The sequence below is a fragment of the Aythya fuligula genome, chromosome 1 (genome assembly GCF_009819795.1).
Source record: "Aythya fuligula isolate bAytFul2 chromosome 1, bAytFul2.pri, whole genome shotgun sequence".
NCBI classification, from domain to species: Eukaryota; Metazoa; Chordata; class Aves; order Anseriformes; family Anatidae; genus Aythya; species Aythya fuligula.
Window position 1 is genome coordinate 166,491,890 of NC_045559.1, and position 25,744 is coordinate 166,517,633.

The 25,744-nt window shown below is 34.7% G+C and overlaps 1 protein-coding gene across 1 annotated transcript in view; it reads left to right on the top strand.

Annotated features, from left to right (window-relative positions):
- Positions 1-25,744, top strand: part of KLHL1 (kelch like family member 1) — a 234,593-nt gene that overhangs the window by 123,703 nt on the left and 85,146 nt on the right. The window contains exon 5 of the mRNA XM_032208096.1: positions 21,410-21,622. Within this exon, the coding sequence (XP_032063987.1) occupies positions 21,410-21,622 (213 nt within the window). The remainder of the gene's footprint in view (positions 1-21,409; positions 21,623-25,744) is intronic.

Below are 25,744 nucleotides of genomic sequence, written 5' to 3' on the forward strand. Positions count from 1 at the left end.
TTTATTAAAACAGCAACAACAAAACAACACAGTGCTACTGAACAGTCTAACTCCAGTAACCTGAAAGTAACTGAAATACTGTCTATGTTTAATGTCTGATGAAGGCTGGCCTCAGGTTGATGTTAGAGTCATTCATTCTAGTTAAGGATAACAAAGGTTATGCTCAACTTATGCTTATGCCTACCCTTACCCTGAATTGTTATTTATCAATATCGTTTTCCCATCGTACAAGTTTGGTTTATGTTCTTCTCTGATTTGACAGGTTCCTGTCCATGACAATTCTTGTCCAGGATATTATTAAGTGATTCTAAGGTCAATAGAAACCTAAACTCCTAAATTCCACCTAATTATTGTATGGTATTATTTTATTGGTTTTGATTCTAGTCAATGTCGTCATTATTTAGATACGTGTGTATATACCTGTATACATATCTGCATGTGTAGAACATGTCCTAAGTACATACAAAATGTGAGATGTGGATTTACCAAAGTAAGATCATGTCAGACATATCCAACATTTCTTTAATAAAATAAAAAGACTGAGATTTCTTAGGGGGGAAGAAAAAAGAGATTGAACAAACTTAATATTTCAGTAAAATATGATGTGTGTTGTCTGGACTTCTTAGCTGCAGAAAATAATACAGGAACAGATAAAGAACTCCATTTTGCCCCTGTATGGTGCTGTAGCAAACAAGCCAAAAAAAAAAAAAGGTGTGTGTGGGGGGGGAACGAACATGCTATCTGTGGTTATGCCAGTGGATTTCGAAAATTTTTGTGCAGTTCTCATGACACTATTTTTCCATTTATAAACAGTGCTTGATATTTGTAGAGGATGAAGAAGAGATTGCAAGAAAAGAGAAAATGGCGTGCAAATGAATGTCTTAGAGTGCTTGGCCTATTTCAGCATATTAAAAATAAGAGAAGACAATATACTTGATTACAGTGTATCTCTACAGGGGGAAACTACTGTGAACTGAAGAGCTCTTTAATCTAGTTGAGAAACCTTAGTAAGAGCCAATTCAGTTTAAACCGATTGGAAATAAGGTTCATTTTTCCATCAGGAAGGGTGCTTAAACACTGGAGTAGACTGGAATAGCTGTAGAGGAAAGTGGTGAATTCTCCATTGTTAGATATTGTCATCTCAAGACTGAATGCATTTGAATAAAATCTAGGCAAAGCAGAAATTATACTCATTACCAGGGTAATTGGTGAGCTGTGTGTGCAGAATATATTTGATATACAAGAAATTAGATTAATGATCTAACCTGTGTTCTTGGCTTTAATTCTAAATATCAGTGACATGATAATCTATTTGTTTCCTTACTACTGCTTGATAGGTATATATATTCCATATAAAAGACTCAATGGAAAAGAAAGTTGCCTGTTTGTTTGTCCCAAGCACTGAACGCTGAGTAATGTGGAACTGAATGAGAGGAAGGCCAAATTTTCCTTAACAGGCAGCTCAGTAAAGGAAACATGTTGGAGTTCAGGACATCATTAGAGCAATTTTGGTAAACAAGGAATCCACAGTACGAGAGAGGATAGAAGATTTCTTAGCTCAATAGAAAGCATGTAGTCCCCTGAAACTTAGGGGTAATGGATAAAAGATTTTTTTTTTTTTTCCTCACAGGATATATGTAGAATTTGTTGTAGCACAGGAGTATGCTGCAGTTCAGTCAACAAGAGGATAGTTATTTTTGGTGTGTTTACTAAGGGAAAGATGTAAGGAATTTAATTCATTGTTCAGTTAATTCTGTAGTCTTTCTTAGTATCTAACCAATCTTTTGAGTCCCTGATGGTCCAGATTGCAGTACCATGAAAATATGAGATTCCTACATATCTTACATGTATGTGGCCTTATGTAGCAATTCATTATATGAAACGCAAACTTCTGTATAGACGAATGTAAATTCATATAAATCTACGGTAAGATACTAGCTCTCCAAAGAATAAAAGATTGATTTAAAGCATCAGTATTTCTGCAACTGGAGAAAAGATGTTTATACATTAAAACACTCTATATTTAAATTCAGCTGACTATTAATTTACCTGAGATGTAACGGTTTTAGTTGCTGCTTTTATAGTGATAATAATCATAATAACATTTTCATTTTCACTAATAAATGAACTGGAAGGTTCATTTACAGGTAAAATAAAAAGTATATTTATAAAAGTAGTGCTGTTGGTTTGGTCTAAAAATTGCAAAGCCTGAAACCCCTTTTTTTCTTGCATACTTACTAATCTCTCTTTCCATCCACAAATACAGAAACATGTAAACTATGCAACATATGCAGCATCATTTAAACAGAGCTTCCATCCTGCTGCAGAATTCAGATGACAAAGCTAGCTTATTATTAAATTGATAGAAACAATTATGATTCTTTTTTGTGAGTGTCTTTTATTGATGGCTTTAGAATAGTGTATCCAGAACTGAAAGCTACCATAGACAATGATACAATATGAAATCCATCACATTTAGTGTGACTTCTGATATGTTTAAATAAAAACATAATAAATCCATACAGCATGCAATTTTCATTTAATTGCAAACATAATTGTCAGTAATTAATGGTGTTCTCCTAGTAAAATATTAGGCATCTGATGAATTAATATTTACCAGTGCAAACTTCATATACACCCTTTAAAATTCAGAGTATACATGTAGTGAAAGTTAGCTTGCATGACTCAGTTACAGTGATAGTAACTGCCTAGTCTAACCTTGCTGTCCAGTGTTTGTCATGCTCTTTTCTATTTTTTTCCTTTTTCTTTACCTGCAAAAAAAAAATCAATAAAAATAATTTACCTGCTTGTAAGAACAAATATAGGGAATTGATTTTTGCTGTTTTGTTGTTGTTGTTGTTGTTTTGTTTTGTTTGTTTGTCTGTTTTAAAAGGCACTTACATGTGATGTTTAAAATTCCTGTATTACAAAATCAAGTATGCCAGTATCGAAGCTGCATGGCCAACCTGAATTTGGAATCCCTGCACAGGTGCATTATGATTCAATCTTTAATTATGGAATAATACGTCATATTTTCTATGGAGTAGGAAGTAGAAGTAGTTTTTATTTTTGTTTGTTTGTTTGTTTTGTGTTTGTTTTTTTTTTCCCTATATACAAGATAAATAGAGGCAGTTTTGGGTAGCAAATCCAATTCTTAATGTGCAATTCGTAGGTATGTAGTGGTTATGGAAACTGATTACTGCCTTTATTTAAATATGCTACTTTTTATCATATTTCTGTGTAAAGATAAGTAATTTAAGGTATAGTTTTCTTACAAAAGTTTACTAAAATAATATTTTTTGCTTTATAATTATCTAGACTTGAATGAGAAGTCATTGCATAGGATTACATTGAAGTCATTAACATCTTAAATAGAAGTTAAGCAGAAGTCATTACATCTAAAAACTTGTATTGTGGTATACTTGAATTGTTAGTGTTGTAAGCAATGTTTAAGCAATTGGAGAAAAAAAAAAAAAGATTTTTTGGAAACTAATAGCCATCTTTTTTACCTTTAATTCTCAATGTTTCTTTTTCTGATCTATTCAATGGAGGTAATAAGCTCCAATGCATGTTCTGAAGACAAAATTTGGTGACTCATACATGTCTGAATGCTATACTGCACTGCAGAAAAATCATTTAGAGAAATGATTAACTTTGTTTCTAATACTTGATTAGATTGGAGTAAATGTTGCTTGGAGAACTATGTTTCACAAGATTATTAAAAATGCGAAATGCTATTAAAAATACTAAGGTTGTTTTAATATTAGGTTGCTGTTGTTTGAAATACTACATTGTATTAAAATTTTACGTTGTTCTTTATTGATCTTTATCCATATAGAACACTGAATCCAATTAATTTTTCTTTTTGTTGTTTTTTTTTTTTTTTTTTTTTTATAGTATAGAATGTAATAATACATAGTCATAGTAGCACAAAATGAGCATGCATGTCAAATTAAGAAAACCTTGGGTTATGCAATTAATTTAACTACTTAAGCAAAATGTAATGCTGTTTAATTTATTTTGCATTATTTACGCATTTAAGGAAAATCTTCAAATGCCAAGCCACATGCAGTATATTCAGAGTTTTCCTAGTTTTCTTCAGATGTCTTGGGTGTAGTCCTAGAGTTTGTTAGATGTGCTTGTGAAAGTGCATCAGAACTATCAGTCTCCGAGATCCTCAGTGATCTCTTAAAGATTATATATACGGTGGATTCTAGATTCCCATTGATGGGAAAGTGTGAGCACTAGTTGTTCCTTTTGAGTATACTGCCAGCTAGAATATTCTAGTAAACGCTCTCAGGAAAAACTCCAGATTAGCAGCAGTATATCAGACACAAATCTGTATTTAGCAGGTTTCAGGCATATCTTTACTGTTTAGGTTGCTTCATACATGTAGAAATTCTAAACATAAAATTACAGGCTTCTGGATTGTGCTCCATGACACAGATATGCAAGAAGTTACCCAAATGCCTAAGCTGTTCTCAGTGCTTTCAGTGTTCAGTGGAGGTAATTCTTTAAAACAAGGACATTACATTCTAGTGGTACATAGAGTTCTGCATAAACAGACAGTTACTGTATTTTCATTTGTTACTCAAGCAGTGATTATTTGCTAGTGTGATTTAATATTTATTCAGCACATGTATTTTTTTTTCTGAGGGAGCCGGTTATAATTTCACTTATTCTTTTCTTTTATAATAGAGAAGCTCTTGTGGATTGATTTAGGAAAACTGAGTTGTAAAATCTGTCACGTGTAATACATCCTAGGTTGTCAACAGCTGTTTGTGAAGACCATACAATGATTTGGCTTAGAACAAAAAAAAAAAGTGTCTTTTTAATTGTCATTATATATCTCTGTATAGTATATTCTAATTAAATACAAGAATTAGCCAATACCTTGAATGCAGAAAAAATGAAACATGTACAACTCTGTATGTTTCTTTTCTTATTAGCAGGTCTTCTTTCCTCAGTATGACAATGCTATATACTTTATAATTATGTAAATTTTGTCTAACTGGCATGTAAATTTTGTCTAACTGGCTTCTAGCATGCTGGGATCAGAGATGCCTAGAATGAGAAACCTTTAAGAAGGAGGATTATGAGTTTATTTAACTAATAAATGCAAGAGACTTGTACTCCTTTTGAAGTGAGAAAAGTTTTTTGTCTTTTTTCTTTCAGTTAGTTAATTAAGTTTACGTAGTTTTGCAAAGATAATCATGAAAATGTTAATGAAAGTCAAGTTATCTTTCTGAACCTTCTCTGTGCAGTGTTTCCTTTCCAAACACCCTGTGGTGTTTTATTTTCTTACATCCTGCTGTAGATTACTGTTGTCTTCCTTGCTTACAATGAGTTGTCTAGACAAGGCTGCTTGGGAAATTAGTCTATTATAAAATAGAGCCTATTAAAAAAGTCTACTGTAAATACATATAAACAATCAAAAGGTTTTTCATCTATTTTAATTAACACGGTTCTTCGTAAAAGCAAGTTTCATGGGTAAACTTCTGGGGTAAGTACTGAACTGGTGCACATGTATTTATGTACAAAAATACATTTTTTGGGGGAAATGAAATTATTTTTACTCTTTCTGGAAGGGAACAGGAAGGCATGGCCATGTTCCAAAATGATCCTGGAACTCTTTAGATTAGTAAAGACTCTTTACCATTTGTGAAATTAAGGTATATCTGACCCTCTATGTATCACATCCTTTTGCAACTAAGAAGTTAAGGTACCTGATTGCAATTTATATTTTTTAGTTAACATTATTTTTTTATGAAACAAATGGTAGTAATGTAAATTAGTAGAATATATTTGTTTAGCTCTGCAGTTTCTCAGAAACAAATTGTACTAGTGGTAGTAATCACAAACTCACACAGAATCACAGAATTTCTAGGTTGGAAGAGACCAACAAGATCATCAAGTCCAACATCTGACCTAACACTAACAAGTCCTCCACTAAACCATATCGCTAAGTTCAACATCTAAACATCTTTTAAAGACCTCCAGGGATGGTGACTCCACCACTTCCCTGGGCAGCCCATTCCAATGCCTCACAACACTCTCAGTAAAGTTCTTCCTAATATCCAACCTAAAACACCCCTGGCACCACTTTAGCCCATTCCCCCTCGTCCTGTCACCAGGCACGTGGGAGAATAGACCAACCCCCACCTCGCTACTGCCTCCTTTAATGTACTTATAAAGAGCGATAAGGTCACCCCTGAGCCTCCTTTTCTCCAGGCTGAACAAACCCAACTCCCTCAGCCGCTCCTCATAAGACTTGTTCTTACGCATGTTAATGCATGAGTGTAGCCTAGTGCAATATCTTCAGTAGGTCTAGACCTGTCATATTTTTTTTATCATTGTGAGAGCAATGTTTGTGCTTGACAGTAATATAATTGTTCAGAAGGTGCTGTCCATTCCTATCATTAATAAAAGAAATATAGCACCCTTCAACCCCTTTAAGCAGATTTATGGCAGTGTAGTTGCTGCTTGCAGTAGAGTTACAAAAAGGCATAGTAAAGCCTTATGATGCCATCACAGTCAGATGGGTAAGGAAATTAGTTCTCCCAAAAACACTCACAAAGGTTAAAGAGAATTACTAGAATCAATTGTGTTTCATAAAAGATTTTAATAGAGGTAGTATAGCCCTAGAAGAGTATATCCTCTTCTTTTTCATCCTACCCAGAGTTAGACTAAAAAGCCTACGAGTTAAACAACAGAGTCAATAGGACATATTCAATTGTTTACATAATTGCATTTAATATTTAATATAAGTAACCTCAAATTCATGTAACATATATTTTAATTAGATGATCTGTACAGAAAACATTGTTGCTTTCCAAGTTACATGTGACATTCCTAAAAGATGGCCTTGGAGTAGTTGCTGATACGGATCTTATTCTAAGTCCACTACTCAAGTCTGAAATACTACAGATAACAGAAAACATGTTGACTTATCAGGAATATATTAATTTATTTTTACCCAGCAGCACTTCAGAATTTCCTTAAAGGTGGTGAGGAAATTAAAAAAAAAAAAAAAAAAAAAAAAAGGAAATGAAATTATAAAGGTGTTCTTTTCAGTTATAAAATTATTTGTATTAATGCTTTAGATTAGGGTGGCTCTCAGCTCACCCTAATGACCCAGAGTTGATTTGTCATCATAGAATTGCCACGCACAGTTTTTTTAGCTTTGCTCATTTGAAGGTAAGAGAAGAGTGTTAAATTTTATTTAAGACTCCATTCCAACAATTTTATTTATTTATTTACTTGCATATTAATACTGAGGGTTAATTTCTATTTTATGTGGACATGAACTGCTCTGTTTGAAATAAGCGTGTAAGGGAAGAATTTACCTCTATATTGCCATTGGCATAATCAGCTTATTTGGCTCATATCCATTTTGCAGCTGTGCAGGTCAGAAATTTTGTTCTCTGTTTTACAGTACTAACAAAATTTTGGAGGGTTTAGCTCCAAAGACTTCTACTGAAAATGTTATTAACCTTAAAAAAAAATAAAAATGTTTCCTTGTTTCCTTTTCCTGTGAAGATTGAAGATGTTGGGAAACAAAGCAAAACAGAACAAAAATACAAACACTCAGAAAAATCACAAGAAAAATGTTCTTGCACTAGTTATTGCTGCTTTATTTAAAAGTTTCAATTTCAAGTTTTGTTTTAAAGGTATTTGATTATATGTGGATAGCAGAAAAGTCAAAAGAAAGTATAGTGATGTTGTTCATGTTACTGAAATAAAAAAGGGACAACAAGACAAAAAATACTGTAATGGGTATGGTAAAAAATAATAATTGCAATGTCTTAATTTTGCAATGGATTAATCCCTTTCTACATGCACATACATACATTTATACATCTGCAGACTATCTGAATGACATGTATCTTTAGTCAACATTATAAATTTAGTCTCACCACTGAAGCAATCCAGAATTTTTCTTCTGATGAAATTTTGTGCTGCATCCGTAACATGTCTAACCATACGCTTAGTAGTATTAGTCGTCAGGTTTAAAGAAATAATTATTTCCCTCTACTTAAGACTCATGATGCTGTAACTGGAATGAATTTTCCAGCTGATGGCATTTTAGTTCAATAGGAAACTGAACCACCTACCAAGCTGAAGCAGGAAGCATATAATATATAAAGAGAGCCTGAGGGAACTGGGTTTAAGAGGGACTCAATCGCTATTTTCAGCTAGCTTTAAAAGCTTGTAGAAAAGATAAAAATCATTCTCACAATTGTGCACAATGAGAGGATGTTGGGCAACAGTTCCAAGTGGCAGAAATGCAACTTCCATTGAAAAATGGTTATTCACAGTGCTGGTAGTACTCGTCATAGCAGGTTTCTTGAAGAAACTGTGGAGTCTCTACACTTGGAAATGTTCAAAGCAAGATTAAACAAGGCCCTGAGCATCCTGACCTATGTTTGAAATGAGCCATGATTTGAGGAGGGTTGGACTACATAGCTTCCAGAGGTTCCTTTCTACCTAAATTATTTTGTTTCTGTTTTGTAAGTCAATCTGATGCATTAATTCTAAGCTCATTACATTTCATCACTGTTGAATCAAGGGAAAATATATTTTTCACAAACCAATTAGCTTTAATTCTTTGTGACATTCTGTGATTTTCAATTTTCAGTAGAATTTATTCCATCAGTAATATTTTTTTTATTGTAAATGTTGTTTCTCATGAGATTAGAGCTATGATCCAGAACGCAGTGAGATGCCTTCAGTGTCAGTATATATGTGTACGTATATACATATAGGCATACATGGGTGTGTATACACATATATGCATAATGACATGCATATATATATTCATGGTCTTACTGTCTAATATGATTCAATCAATAATATCCATAAGTGTTAAATTATTTTCGTGTCATTGTAATTAAAATAATTTCAAGGAAATACAGTAATTATTGTAAGTTATGAAGAAATAGTAGCTGCTAAACAGCTGACTGCAAACTAAGCACATTCTACTGGTAAATTTATATTTAGAGAAATAAGAAAGGGAACTTGGATTTTTATGTTATTGTTTTATTTTATTTTAATGCTATTTTATCTAATGGTTAAAAAGCCAAAACTCTCAACATTGGGATGTAGCTGAGAATTTTACTGCATTACCATAGTGCAGTTCTAAAATGGTCAAACTGTGGAGTTAGTAAGTAGCATAGCACACAAAAATTAACATGTCCATTTAGAAGGTAACAACTTGTACATATATTCCATATTGTACATATATTCCATATTGTACATATCTCCACATAAAAAAGTCAAAACTGAGGAACGCAACAGCTGTTATGAAACATTTACTTCTTTTCTGAACTGGATCTATGACAAGGCAGTGACCAAAACCAATCAATTTTATTTCACTTTTTTCTTAGCTTTTCATAAATGCTAAGCACAAGGAGCATTTTGATTTTAAAGACCAGTCATATATTAACATGTGGAATAAGCACTATAACACTAAACACCTCTGCTAGTTCCCTGAGGATTGATATTTTAGAGACATTCGACCTTTTTATTTAAACCAGTATTATACAGCTGTAAAACCTACTCAAAGTTCATGCAGATGGTTGTTATTATAGACAGAATTTCAGAGGTATTTGTGAAATTCCTAGGAATCATTAGAACTTTATATTAATTAGGATTTAATTACATTTTTTGAAAGATATGAACTGAAAAGTAATTCTTAAGTATACCTGGTTGCTTTTCTACTTGCAGTAGAAAATCTTAACAATTTATTGTCATGACTTTCTCATAAATGTCTGTTACCACAGAAATGATTTTGCAAGCATGTTTTTGCAAGCATGTTTTTGTTTTGTTTGACTTGTGTTTTGCTTATTACAAATTTCAAACATATCAACATAGATGAATGAATTATGTGGATTGCTGGATGAAAGTCCACTTTTCATAGCTAAATTACATTTGAATAACATCTGTTAACATCTTAGTTCTCAAAGTCTATTATACCCATCGGGATCTGCTGAGCTGTATTGCAGATGAATTATTTGTTCTACAATTGATAAAAACCTCTTCCTTTTTAGATGTGATTTGACTTATCTGGAACACAGTATGGAGATGCATTGCCTAATTCAGTACCCCATAAAGATTTCTTTGTAAAGCACCTGCTGGAAAAAGAAATTATACGAAAATATGGCTACTTTGATTCTGTTTTATTTATATGTCACTGTACAATGCTGAATTATATCAATCCTGTTAGTTTTTTTGTAAGCTAACATCAAAATTGTCCCTGGTAGGAGAAAAATGTAAGCTTATTAATGTGACAGTAGTGAGATGGCAAAGCAAAAGAAGGAAAAGTCCCACAAGACAGAAACCAATTACCTCAAGGTCTGTAACAGATAATTTAGTTAAACCGTAATAAAGGAAAACAGGCAGAAAATTGATTAAAAACATGGAAAAGACTGAAAGAAATTTTATTATGGAAAAACTATATATTTCACAAGTCTATGGAAATATACAAACAGTTTTTCTATTCTGTATTTGCCTTTCTGAAAGTCCACAAACAAAAGATGAGAATGAAGGTACAGATGTTGCTGTGTAAGAAGTTACCAGTGAGGACTATGCGGAATGTATGTTGGGAATTACTCAATTAAACATTTTCATAAATCTTATGGGAAAAGAGTAAACTATAAAATAAAAATGGCTTTATAAACAGTATAAAGTTACCAAGTGTAGTAAAAAAACACAAACCAACTCTAAGGCATTGCAAAAAGATCTTGTCGTGCTAAGCATATAATGCTAAATAAATATAACTTAAAATTATTGCAGGTGAAGGAACAATCTGCATACTCTGCATATTTTAATGAGGAAGTATTGCGTAGCTGTCTCTTGTCAGGTATGGAAAAAAAAAAAAAAAAAAAACAACACAAACAGTTTTTGTTCATTAAGATCAGCTGTTTGCTCTAAGAATGCTAGCTGATCTGTTAGGCTGGTTAAAATAAGTGGAGTGCTAGGAAGTGCTTAGAGTTGAGGAGAAAATAGGAAACATCAAATTCTACTGTTAGACTCCAAGGTTTGTTTGCACCTTTAATTAGAGCTTGATGCACCTTGATTAGAGCTTGTGGCTCTAATCATCTAATTTCACAAATAATATATTAAAATTAGAAAGCTCTAATAAAAAAACATCAATGATTATCTTATCTAAGTAGACGTATGTGCATATGTGTACATATATACTCTGTTATCCAGGTCACGTACATGTATATATCCTGCTGCTTAGGTTTTTTTTTTTCATGTGAAGGAGCATGTGAGGTGTTCTCTTTCCTTGGATCATGTGGAGTAAATTCATCCTGGAATGGCATTGCAAGGTTGTTGCCAGGGCACTGTTTAGATTTAGCTAAGGATAATATTAGCATAGTAATTGAAGATGTGGGAAAGTCCCCTATCTCCATATAAACAGAGTTTTGTTTTGTTTTGTTGTTGGTTTTGCTTTTGGCAATGATGTAGATATGACTGCTGGAGAGGCTGTAATTAGATACATGAGGCATAAATGTGAGGGAAAATGGGATATTATTTCCCTCAGTTCAAGAATTAACCTTCATCAAGAACACTTGAGCAATGGATTTAAAATCAAACAAAAGGAAAGACTTTTACAAATGTGTTTAATTGTGTAATTGACTGCAAGGGATTCTATGGAGACAAAACCTAAACAGATTCAAAGTGCTGCTAAATAAATGGAAGTAACTGTCCACAAAGGTCTTCTAAAAATCAACCTTGCACGGCAAATCCCTAATATCATAAATTTCCAAAATATGTGATGCGTAGAGAGCATTTAACAATTAGCCTTTAAAGGTCCTTCCAGTTGCTGATAATATATATATATATGTTATGTATATACATATATATATATTATGTATATATATATTATATATATATATATATACACACACATATATATGGTCACTGGTCATAAATAGACCATTATTTGCTGTAAATCCATACAGCTCTTTTTGTGCTTCATGAAAGCTTAAACAATAAGCAATTTCTGGATACCTAAATTATTTCCAAGAGTGCATCAGCTATCAGTAGGCTTATCAGAATAAAAATACATTTTTAAATGTAATTAGTAACTTCTAAAACACAAGGGGATCAGGAAATCTACTCCTAAAAATTTAGCAGATCTCCATATTTTTATTTTCTTTATTGTAAAAAATGTTTATAACTCCCTCCTGTTTTAAAGTCCACTGTGTTAGCATAATTTCAGGTGTAAATCTCTTCAAGTAGTGTTCTGTTTATTTCCATATGAAATACTCTGTTTATTTCTGTTGATAAATATATATATATAAGGAGTAAATGTACAAATTTTAGATGACTGATAATTAGCCCAGAAATCTTTTTTTTTAATTATTACTTTACAAAGAAGATTTAATTATGTAAGGGAACAATGGCTTTGTAGCAACATAGCTTGGGATGCTGAGTTTGAGGGCAGTTCGCTTGGGTAATTAAATTGCTTTAAAAATTACAGATGTAATGTGGTGGATTTTAAAAAGAATTGAATGACTAGACACAGCTATAAAGTTCCTTTTTCTTCCTTTCCCTTCCCAATAAAGAACCGACACTAAGAAGTTATGGTACATTATAGCATGAGATTATTTGATGGCAACCTGCAGAGTCCTGGACAGTGTGAAACATAATGTCTTTTACTTCCAAATCAGTCATTTCATAACAACCAATAAAACAAGAGTATCTGTCACTTCCATCAATGTAATGTGCAGGGTGGCAAATGTTTTAGAGTTTCACTTCAGTCTGAAATTTGTCCTTTGGGATTCACACAATAGGGTAATATATTTTCAGCATTCATTTAACAGTTTTTTAGGTGTTCTATCAAAAACAGTAACCTAATGTGACAAATTTTCAGGAGCCTTGTGTCTTGACAAACTAATCAAGATGTAATACTGTGGTTATTTTACATTGTAATATATACCATTGTTTTGTTGGAAAAGATACGGAAATCACCACTGTTGGTGATCACAGGTCTTTGTATGAATTTTTCTATATTCTGAAATACTGTGGAGTGGTGAATGTTTCCATTTTCTCCAGACAAGTTTATGGAGTGGAAATCTTTGGAAGCCAACTTTAAACAGAAAGGTGTTTCTCCATCAGAATTTTTTGTGCTCTAGTGTTCTTCTGATTTGGAATATAGCCTCTTCTTTCATAGTAAATTAAACTCTCACAAATTTTCAGTGTTAGTTTTTTTAACTAGATTAGATTAGCAGTAAATTAGCATCTGACAATGGAAGAGGAAAAGTGTTTGTGAGATTGATTCAGGCAAATGACTCAGGCATTTCTTGAACTTTTATTTTTCCTATGATGGGCTGCTTGTTCTCAAGAATGCTTTTGGAAGGCATATACTTTTCTTCAATATGAAGTTTTTATATTAAGTGATCAGAAATACTAAAGTTTTCACCATGTCTCTGCTGTGATTTTTTTTTTTTTTTTTAATATTAGTTTTCACCTAAAATTACTATGGAGTCTGAAATATTGTAAAGTACAATTTTTAACACTTTAACCCAAACAAAACTTAAGTGAAGGATTCTCCAGCAATAGGATATATCACATCTGATATAGAACACATATGCTTTGAGATAGCTAATGACAGAGAAAAACACTGTTGTTGCAAATCTTTACACTGTGGAAAGCAGAGTAATTAAAGACTCAAGAGGTTATTTAGAGGTGGTTTTTTGTTTGTTTGTTTTTTTGTTTATTTGTTTTTTAAGTTTTGATGCTAATGGGCACATTAATCACAGTTCATAATAAGAACTGGTATGTATTAGTGGAAGACTGTTCAAATGCAAAATTAGACATGCATTTTAATGCTGAGCATGTTTACTTCTGAAAGCTACTGCAAAAGTGGCAAATTATCCATCTCCAGATGTCTTTGAGATTATGTCTTTATAGGAAACACTCTTCAGTGAATCAGATGTTATTAGGTTCAACAGAAGTGTGTGTAACTGGGTTAAAACAAAACTGAGAGGGAAACTAACACTATTCCGTGCACTCTCAGGAAACCCTTTTGCATGCTAAACTATTATAATGGCTATAATAGACCTGTTCCCTGCCTGCCCCACTGGAAATAAGTTCTAAAGCTTCATCCTTTAACAGCAAGGAATATGTATATGTATATATATTTATATATATATATTATTTTTTTTTTCTGAATGCTAGCTTTCTTTTAATCAGATTGGATTTATACAAGTTTCTTGTTGTCCTTCATTTTCCTTTTCACAGAATCACACAGAATCACAGAATTTCTAGGTTGGAAGAGACGTCAAGATCATCAAGTCCAACCTCTGACCTAACACTAACAAGTCTTCCACTAAACCATATCACTAAGTTCAACATCTAAACATTTTTTAAAGACCTCCAGGGATGGTGACTCCACCACTTCCCTGGGCAGCCCATTCCAATGCCACACAACCCACTCGGTAAAGAAGTTCTTCCTAATATCCAACCTAAAACACCCCGGCGCAACTTTAGCCCATTCCCCCTCGTCCTGTCACCAGGCGTGTGGGAGAATAGACCAACCCCCATCTCGCTACAGCCTCCTTTAAGGTACCTGTAGAGAGCAATAAGGTCGCCCCTGAGCCTCCTTTTCTCCAGGCTGAACAAACCCAGCTCCCTCAGCCACTCCTTGTAAGACTTGTTCTCCAGACCCCTCACCAGCTTGGTTGCCCTCCTCTGGACTCGCTCAAGCACCTCCATGTCCTTCTTGTAGCGAGGGGCCCAAAACTGAACACAGTACTTGAGGTGCGGCCTCATCAGAGCCAAGGCCTTTTCTATGCATGTGGTCAGAGTAAACAAGACAAAGGCTCCATTAAGGCTCCACTAAGGCAAAATAAATAAATAAATAAATAAGCAAACAAACAAACAAATAAATAAATAAAATACAGGGGTGGGGGAGAGGGGCGCTTCACATAAATATTGAAAGTTTGCACTCATGCTTTTATGCATCCAAACCTGGGCTGTGGTGTGGTTCAAAGGCCAGATTACACAGATGGACCCTCACCACTGTAATTGAATATCAACATTCTCCCTAGTTGTGCAGTAGTAAAGAATTACCTGCAGGCTTTATTAATCCACAGGTTTTAGCCTCTAGCATATACCATACTCATGCACAGCAAGTTATATTCAACATTGAGACACACTTGTAACCTTTGCTGAGCAACCCAAAGCACAACAGGGCTGATTTTGTGGCTTTTGTCTTCTCTAACCCTAATGTTGTCTTTACTCCACTTACCTAAGATGCTATAAACTGCAATTCCAAATCTTGGCCACAGTCACGAGTGTGTTACAAGGGCTGGTTTGATCAATATGGGCTAATAGGTGGTGTACTTCCTACAGAATCCTGAGTTTTATTCTGTCCATGCGTTCTAGCAATGCCCAGAGGCGGTGGGGAGCGTTGACAGGGCTTTTAGTGGAAGACATCCTCTTCTCCTAAAATCATCATCTTACCCAGTTATTAATTATCCTGCACTGCATGAAGTTGCAAATGATGGTCCTCATGTCCTCCTATCCTACAAAATGGTTTTGTTCCTTCACCAACAGGGGTAGCAGTTACGGAGTGGTATTTCTCCAGTGATTGTTCCAGTGGTTGCTTGAGCATCTTTCATATAAAGAGTACCCAGAAGATTCAGGGCTTATGGGATACAAGACCTTCCAGAACAGTTTTGGAAGACTATCCATGGAACCAAGATATACAGTTATCCTCATCCATTTAGCAAGCTGTATCTGTTTCATGTGCAGGCTTAGTCTTTTTGGGTTTTCTTAGATATGAAAAAGAATGCATGAGGCATGTGTGAGCCAAGATCCTTCAGCAAAGCAGGAAACAAACTAACTATTCTGACCAAATTAAGGAAGCATGCAAGATTAGGGCACTTTAGCTTGAAAATTTTAGCCAGTTTGAACTGGCATATCAGCAAATGTTCATTAGCAACAGATAGTGAACTACATTTTAACTGTGAAATCCCAGTATGCCACATAATATTGACCTGAATTAGACTATATAATCTGGCTAATTCTGCAGTCATATCCTAAAAACTTAAAACTTTGGAAAGATATTTAATTTGAAAGTTGCAAGTAAAGAAAGGAACTACTGACATTGTGGTAGTCCAACTCTGTCATCTAGAAGTTTCTATTTAGATTTCAGTGAGATAATACAGTAGTCACCATCTTTTCTATCCTCACTTGTTATCTGTTCTCGCCAAAAAGCAGCAGCTGCTGCTCTCTGTTCCCACTGACACAGTTCAGAGGAGCATACAGCCACAAAATCTCTTCCCACTAGCTGCTATCCTTTTAACACCCCAGTCTTTATATCCCTTTAGTAATAACAACATCTGCCTGGCATCTGGTACCAGAAGAAATATGATTACACAGGGCAGGTGGAACTCTCTCTTAGATGAGATACATCATTTGGCTAGCAAACCAGACCGTAAACATACTAAAAAGTACTAGTCTTTTGTCTAATCAGAGTTCAGCAAATTGAAAGGTCCATTCACCTTTGGAAAGAAGATACATGATAGGACAGTCTTAACAAAAGCTAGTAGTTTTGGTAATGCTGAAAATAGGGAATATAGTCTTATATGATATACAACTGGTACAGAAAATTGGGCATACAGAGGAATTGGACTGAATTCAATGCACAGCAGCAGTAATTCCAGCCTGAAATAGTGTGGGGCTTGACCAAAATCAAAATTTCTTTCAGTTTTTTAGCACTTCAGCAAGTATAATATATAATTTAATATGGAAATAAGATGTTCTATTTATTCATTTACTTTATATGTTCTAATGAAGACTTAGTTTAAAACAAAAAGCAATACGATTTAAAACGTTCATTGACACTAGCTACTTAGTACTTAAATTAAAAAATAGTGTATGGATGCCTGTTTTCAGAATTATTTCAAGGATTTCTCATTTTCATATTGAAAAGGTCACTGTATCAAAAGCAATCAAGCATAAAACTTCTTAAATAATACCCCTTAATCCAAACCCAAAAGTACTGCTAAGCATTTTACTGCTACAGCAGCTCTGATGTTGTAACAGATTCTAACTAGCTCTCTCTGAACATGACATACTTTGATGGTCAAGGTGTGAAATTAATTCATTTTTTTAATATGTAGAAGAAATAATTTTCAGGTTCTTTCTTGCAACTGCATACGTGCTGATTAGTGAATTCAATGACATAAACATCAGTAAGAACTTACTTTTGCAAGATAATTTGATTCCACGTGAAATAATGATCATTACAAGACTTGATTAAAAAAAAAATCAAATTAATTTATGTTGATAACATTATTATAAGGACATAGGTAATAGAATTCATTTTTATTAAATTCTGTGTGGTAATAGTTAAATTTCGTTAGTTCATTTGTGTTCCTATGATGCATAATCTGTTAGACTCAGATACTCACATGCTTATTTATCTACCTTCAAATATAGATATATTTTGTTTACATTATTTCACTCATATAACACTTTATGGTCATTTAATTCTAATCCTCTGTGCTGCTGTAAAGGTTTAAAAGTGAAACAGCTTTATTGTGTGGGGCTATAGCCCCACAGCAATGGTTATTTCATGCTCATTTTGAAAAAGTGGAAGGTCAACCATATAAGACACAGCTTTCTCTGTGACTTCAGAGATTCTCATACTTTCTACTGCTTTTCTAATTTAAAAGCAAAAATACAATACTTAATTAAAACATTATAATTCTTGCTTAAGGGAAAGGCTAAGTGAATGACCCATGCAGGAGAGGCATTAGACATATCTCAGTTATCTTACGAGACTTATGAGAAAAGACATGAAGACCAGATCTACAAAGTCCCTTAAGTTCCAGAGTCAAAAATTACAGGTCAAAAACTGTAACTCATACACCTGAAAACTCATAAACCTCTGTCACATAACCCTGAACCCTATTAAATGCTGAGTACCTTTTCTTGAGTTAAGGTTTCTGATCTTCCATGGACCTAAGCATTCCTAAAAGCACTTCACTACATCAGGACTGAGTAGGTTAATGACTATCTTGGACCTGGAGTATTAAAAAAGCTATTCCATCTACTCTGAAAATCTTAACCAGCAGATTGCAGACATCTGTTTTATCCTGCTCCCTGAAGTGCAAAAAATGAAGGCAAATTTTATTTTAAAAGAGAAGCAGATTTTTTTTTTTCTGTAATGAAAACTTATAATAAGCTATTTCTGTTGTGATAAAACAGCAGCCCATTGAAATACACTTTGCTGCTCCAAATGAATCTCAGGAAATTAAAATGCGGTCTATAGGTGTTATAAATTCAATCATCAATTTAGGAAATGCTAAATACTTGAAGGAGAGAGCTCTGAAGATCAAGAAACTGGATTTTAGTGTTGTTTTATATATGTAAAACATATATGAATATAACATATAAATGTGTGTGTATGTATACATATACAAAGTAGTTACAGTTCTGTAAAGATTTAAAAAATATCTATTTCTACAATACTCAGATCTGACTCAAAGGAAACTACTCTAAGTTCAAGTGTTCAGAAGATTTGGGCTTACCAAACTCATATGTTTTGTCTGGAAACTGCTGGATATTCCTTTCAGTTAATAGTAGGTCTGTACAGAGGCTAGAATAAGCTATCCTTAAGTATATATCCAAATGAAAACACAATTTAAAATGATAAAAAAATCAATCATAATAATATTAAAATTATTATTATTAATTCAGAGCCACTGCTTTGAGTGTTCTTCAAAATTAAGTTCATAAAATGTATTCTACCATCATAATGCTTCTCAATAATGTTAGGTCTTTGAATTAATATGCTATTGCAAAGTTTGATACTGGTTCCTATTAACAAGTCAAGTTATATATTCTTCATAATGGGATTTAATGTCTCTTTAACCAACCTTAATTAAAATTTGGCTTATAAATCATTTTATTGAAAAGTGCAATGAAATTTTCTAAGTTTTATGACTTTTTAATTAAAATGAATTAAGCCAACTTTTAGTTAACTGTCTGCAAACTATTTCCTTTACATTTCTAAGCTGTTTTACAGCATTCTAGACACACAATTTAAACATGCTTTATTAGAAGTCAACGGATTAAAACCTCAGTCCATAACAATATATTTTTAGCTACCTCTTGACATTTACTCAAGCAATTTAAAAATAACTGAGTCCTGCATTTGGGGCACAACAACCCCATGCAAGGCTACAGGATGGCTGGAAAGTTGCCTGGCGGAAAGGGACCTGGGGTTAACGGTCATTAGTCAGCTGAATATAAGCTGGCAGTGTGCTGAGGTGGTCAAGCAGGACAACAGCATCCTGACTTGTATCTGAAATAGCATCACCAGTGGGACCAGGGAAGTGATTGTCCATCTGTATTTCACAGAATCACAGAATTTCACAGAATTTCTAGGTTGGAAGAGACGTCAAGATCATCAAGTCCAACCTCTGATCTAACACTAACAAGTCCTCCACTAAACCATATCACTAAGTCGAACATCTAAAGGTCTTTTAAAGACCTCCAGGGACGGTGACTCCACCACTTCCCTGGGCAGCCTGTTCCAATGTCTAACAACCCTTTCGGTAAAGAAGTTCTTCCTAACATCCAACCTAAAACTCCTAAAACTCCTAAATTTGTCGCTGGTGAGGCCACACCTCAAATACTGTGTTCAGTCTTGGGTCCCTCACTACAAGAAGGACATTGAGGTTGGTGGAGTGTGTCGAAAGAAGGGCAATGAAGCTACTGAAGGGTCTAGAGAACAAATCTGTAGAGGAGCTTCTGAGGGAGTTGGGGTTGTTTATACTGGCAAAAGGAAGGCTCAGGAGGCCTTACTGATCTCCAGAAATACTTTAAAGGAGGCTATATTGGGATGGGGGTCATTCACTTCTCCTAAGCACCAATCAATAAGGCAGGCCTTAAGCTGCACCACGGGAGGTTTAGGTTGTATTTTAGGAAATTTTCTCAATTGGAAGGGTTCATAGCAATGGAATAGGCTGTCCAGGGAAATGGTTGAGTCACCATCCCTGAAGGTCTTTTAAAAATGTGTACATGTACAGCTTAGTGACATAGTTTAATGGTTGATTTGGCAGTGATAGGTTAAAGGTTTGACTTGATGATCTTAGAGGTCTTTTCCAACCTAAATTATGATTCTGTGATTCTATGATCTTGTAGTATGTAATTATCAGTTATATGAAAATAACAGCGCAGTTAAGAAAGATTATGAACATATATATAAGTATATTTATATGTATTTATATACATTTGATTACCTCCTGTGTTGGCATCCCTTTTTGTTTGTGTATATAAAAAAAAGCTGTACATTTTTAAAAGTTTTACATGGAAGTGTTCACATTCGTAATAATAAGCATCACTTTCAGCTTTACTTGATTTATTTTATTTGCATGTATAAGTTGGCATGTAATTGCCTCACACAATTAAATGAATTTCAGTCTGTCATGATTTTGTTACATCTATGTCTTTATTATTTATCTACCTATTCATCTGTATCATCTATTTATCTATCTGCTAGCTTATACAAAAAAAAAATAATACACAGATAGTGTTAAATAGATTCTTTTAAACAGTGATTCTTTTAAACAGTGACTTTCAAAATATATGATGCTGGCGAATTAAAATCATGATTTGCCTGTATTAGATGGGAATAAAAGGACAAAATGTGACTTACTAGGGTCAGAGTAAGATACCCCCCAGAACTGCGTTTCTGTTGTGTCCTGTTATTGTAGGGTAGGTAGTTCAGACAGCACTTCACCTAGGATGCAGTCATCTAAATTAAGTACTTTTGTTTAGTTTAATGTTTTTGTTATTCCTATATGTATAATAAATTTCAGTACTGTGAGATTTTAAATGTTGTATACATTTTGTTAGCTGAACAGTAAAAATCTATTTAAGCAAATTCATGAAGTAATGCTAAATTCATGATCTTGATCTTTCTTGTAGCCTTATTTTTCTAGACAACCATTATCTGGCTATTGATAATACAGCTGTATCTGACTGACAGGTTATTTGAGAAATGTATCAGGTAGTGAAAAATATGGGGAAATGCGTGCATATGCATGTAAGGATTTAAAATACATTGACTGCTCAATTACAACTAAATTTATAAAAATTTTAAACAGCATGCAGCTCCGCACTAGCTGTTCTGGCTAACCAAATGCTGACATTTTTTAATTACAATATTACCATATTGCCTTCCTTTTGCTTTTGGAATACATTGATATATGAGTTACAAATATAGCTGTTTAACTACAGTCATCTTTGTTTTTTTCTTATAAGCTATAAGAAAGCTGGGTATGACAGATACTGACTAATCCTATGGATTTATTAGCTTTAACAACTGCTTTTACATTTTTCCAGTATTACTGAATCTGAAATACTTTCCTCTTCTCAGGAGAATATAATGGAAGTTATAAGAAACCAAGAATTTTTACTTCTACCAGCTGAAGAACTCCATAAACTTCTTGCTAGCGATGATGTGAATGTTCCTGATGAAGAGACCATTTTCCATGCCTTAATGATGTGGGTGAAGTATGATATGCAGAGGCGATGCAGTGACCTAAGTATGCTGCTTGCTTATGTAAGATTACCACTGCTTCCACCTCAGGTAATTTTGTTTTATTTTGTTTTATTTATACTATAATCACAGTTGTGAAAACTCTCACCAGTTTATAATCTGAAAATGCTGAACACTCTGGATATTTAAGAGCAATACTTTTAAGAATTAGACAAAAAGAATGGCAGCCCTTCATTCAGAGTAGCTTCAACAAATCTGAAGGTTAGGCAAACAAACACTGAATATATACAGAGTTGTGAACTTGGAGAGGAGTAACCACTTGCATTATAACATGCCAAAAAGGTATGTAGAATGGTAATTTTTCAAAAACAAAACAAAATAAAAGCAAAACAAACAAAAAGACTAAAATAATTACAACAGCAGCAACAAAATGAAACAACTACAAGAACAATAACAACAAACAACAACTTAGGCTTATGACAGATTCCAGCCTGAATATGAACTCACTGTGCAAATGAAGAAAACTTCATATTGGGCTACATCAGGAAAAACTTTTTCAGCAAGTTGCGTGAAGTTATTATTGCGATAGTACCTGGTGTTGGTAAGGCTGCACCTGGAATACCATTTCCAGTTTTGAACTCCACAGTTCAAGAGGTATAGACAGAAGCTGGAGAAGGTCCAGTGATGGGCTACCAAGATGGTATATGAGCTAGGAGCCTGAGGGAACAAACTTCTTCAGTTTGGTGAAGAGGAGCCTAAGTGATGCCCTAGTAGCAACTTAAAACTTCTTTAAAGGTAGTTCAGATGCTGATGGAACCAAATTCTTCTCGGGGACACTGCAGAATTTAAGAAGAGATAAAGGCCTGCAAGTTGTAGTATGCAGCAAGTCAGTCAGTTTGGACAACTTGAAAGTTTTGGACAACTTCAGTTTGGACAACTGGTCACTAGTGGTGTCTGCCAGGGCTCAGTATCAGGACAGTTCTCTTCAATATCTCTATTAATGATCTGGATGAGGGGATCAAGTGCACCCTCAGTAATTTTGCAGATTTGGGCACAAGTGCTTTAGGGTAGGAAGGCTCTGCAGAGGGATCTAGATAGGCTGAACCGATGTGCCGAGGTCAGCTGTAGGAGGTTCAGTGAGGCTAAGTGCCAGGTCCTGCCCTTGAGGCACTACAACCCCATGCAATGCTACAGGATGGCTGGAAAGAGTGGTTGGAAAGCTGGCTGGTGAAACAGAGCTGGACATACTGGTCGATAGCTGGCTGAAAATGAGACGGCAGTGTGCTCAGGTGGCCATGGAGGCCAACAGCATCCTGGCTTGTATCCGAAACAGTATCGCCAGTGGGACCAGGGAAGTGATTGTCCATCTGTATTTGTCTCTGGTGAGGCCACACCTCAAATACTGTGTTCAGTCTTGGGCCCCTCACTGCAAGAAGGACATTGAGGTCGGTGGAGTGTGTCGAAAGAAGGGCAATGAAGCTACTGAAGGGTCTAGAGAACAAATCTGTAGAGGAGCTTCTGAGAGAGCTGGGGTTGTTTAGACTGGCAAAAAAAAGGCTCAGGAGACCTTATTGCTCTCTACAACTACCTCAAAGGAGGTGTTGTAGCAGGGTGTGGTTCAGTCTCTTCTCTGAGGCAACAATGACAGGACAAGAAGAAATGTCCTCGAATTGTTCCAGGGGAGGTTTAGGTTGGATATTAGAAAAAGAATTCTTCTCTGAAAGGGTTGTGAAGAACTGGAACCAGCTGCCTAGGGAAGCAGTTGAGTCACCATCCCTGGAGGTATACAAAACAACTGCAGATGTAGTGCTTAGGGGTATGGTTTAATGGTGGATTTGGGAGTGCTAGGTTAGAGGTTGGACTTGATGATCTTAGAGGACTTTTCTAACCTAATTGATTTTATGATTCTTAAATACATTTTCTCAGAGGTGCCACTATTTTCACTGCTAGGCTCAGCCATGCCCTGCTGGTGGGGCCTTTGCAGCCATCTGGAACTGGCTGTGTCTGACATGGGGAAGGCCCTGGCTCCTCCTCACAGCATGTCATCGTACAAGCCTGCCTGCTGCAAAAAGCTCACCACACACACCCAATACAGCTAGATAGGATTAAATGAGGTTAAATGACTGCTCGTGTTTCTGAGGAAGGTCACAAAACAGATAATTAGCCAGCCATGAGTAAAGTTAGAAACAGCTGCCAGTTCAGTCTTATTTGTTAAAGGTGACATTTAGATTGTTCCATAATTGTACTAGCAATAATAGCAGATCATATCAATGTCTACAGGAGTTATTACTACATAGGAAGCAAGAGACAATGTTCTTACATATCTAAATCTCTTCAGGTTCATTTGGGCATAGTTACTGTTCCTTGGAGATCAAATCCTGAGCTGAGGGTCTGATGAATTAATAAAGAATTCACTGATACAACAAAAATATTGTTGAGCTTTTTCATCCTTGTCTATGAGTCTGCAAAATTTATTTCCTTCTGACCATGCAATAAAAATGACAAAAAGAATATGAGGCAAACATTTTTTGTTTGTTGTGAATCTTTGTTGCTATTCTGAATATTAACCTCTCAAAGCCCCATCCAACTTGGCCTTGAACACTTCCAGGGATGGGGCGTCCACAGCATCTCTGGGCAACCTGTTTCATTGCCTCACCATCTTCTGAGCAAAGACTTTCCTCCTTATATCTAATCTAACTCTACCCTCTTTTAGTTCAAAGCCATTACCCCTTGTCTATGACTATACTCCCTGACAAGGAGACCCTCCCCACCTGTAGGCCCCCTTTAGGTGTTGGAAGGGTGCTATAAGATCTTCCCAGAGCTTTCTCCTCTCCAGGCTGAACAACCCCAACTCCCTCAGCCTTAGTTGGTCATCCTCGTGGCCCTACTCTGGACTTGTTCTAATACTTCCATGTCCTTTTTGTGCTGGGGTCCCCAGAGCTAAACACAGTACACCAGGTACTTCTACTGCCTATCATAGATATGCATCACAAATAAAAACATGTAGTAGTATCACACATCACTGATACACAACTATAAACTTCTAATACAGTTGTGTTAACCTCAAACTGAATTACATTCTGGATTTTTCAGAAAAAAATCCCATAAAACTTTTTAATTCAGATTCAATTCCAGTTTTTTGAGATAGTGTTCCTTTTTGAACAGTCAGGAGGCAGGTGACCAGTCAACGGGATATATGAAAAAAATAACAGTTTCAAAGCTGTTTAAGGAATTTCAAATTTCAAAAGTAATTTTAGGTTGGTGTAAGTTGGTTTCTTTGGTTTTCTGTTTAATCTAAAAATTAACTTTTATGCATGACTATTGTATAAATATTTGCAGTAATGCTGAAAAAGTGTTAGTAATTATTTCCAGATTAAAGTTAAGATATAACAAAGTTTTAACAGAAAGTTATTGAGAACTGGAGGTGAAAATTTATTTTTTATTACCAAGAGGTGAAATTTTCCCTATTATGGTTTATACTTAAGTAAAAATCCAATAAAACATTCTGTCATTTTGATTCCACTGAAAATTAACTAAAAAGCTTTCTGAGAGAAGCAGGGTCAAAATTAAAATCTAATCACTAGACCTTGAGGAAACAGATTTGGGTTCCTTACTTTTAAATGCACTAAAAAAGATGAAGTCATAGAATGAAAAGATTATTAACAGATTTGAAAGATTGACGGAAAATGAAGGATTAAATTTATAGCCTGTGTTTTATGATGCCTCCTTTCACTCTCAAGGTTCTTTAATTACACCGGCAATGTGGTCAGACTTGAGTAATAGGATATCAAAATATATAATTCAGAATTCAGACAGCTCACCTCATCTTTTTCTGACCTTTTCCCAAAATAGAATAGTTTATTCTGTGCTTGTGTCTTCCATTCCATGACTGAATCTGCATCTGGAAGTATCCTCTAGCAATTCAGCAGCATGTTTGAGCCTCTGCCTAGCCCTGTATGTTCCACTAGTGCTAGTATAACCCCATTTACTGAGGTAAAAAAAATAAATTGTTTTTGCTGAATGTCTGAATACAGTGTAATATAGCTGTTAGTGTCAAGAGTACAGCATGAGCCAAGAATGTGTGCAGCTTCTTTTGGGTAAAACATTCTTTTTACTACATTTCTTAAGAGCATGAGGAATTGCTGATGATTGATGGATTGCTGAAGAAATTTACAAGCAAGAGTTCAGAGTTAACACATGATAGTAGGTGCC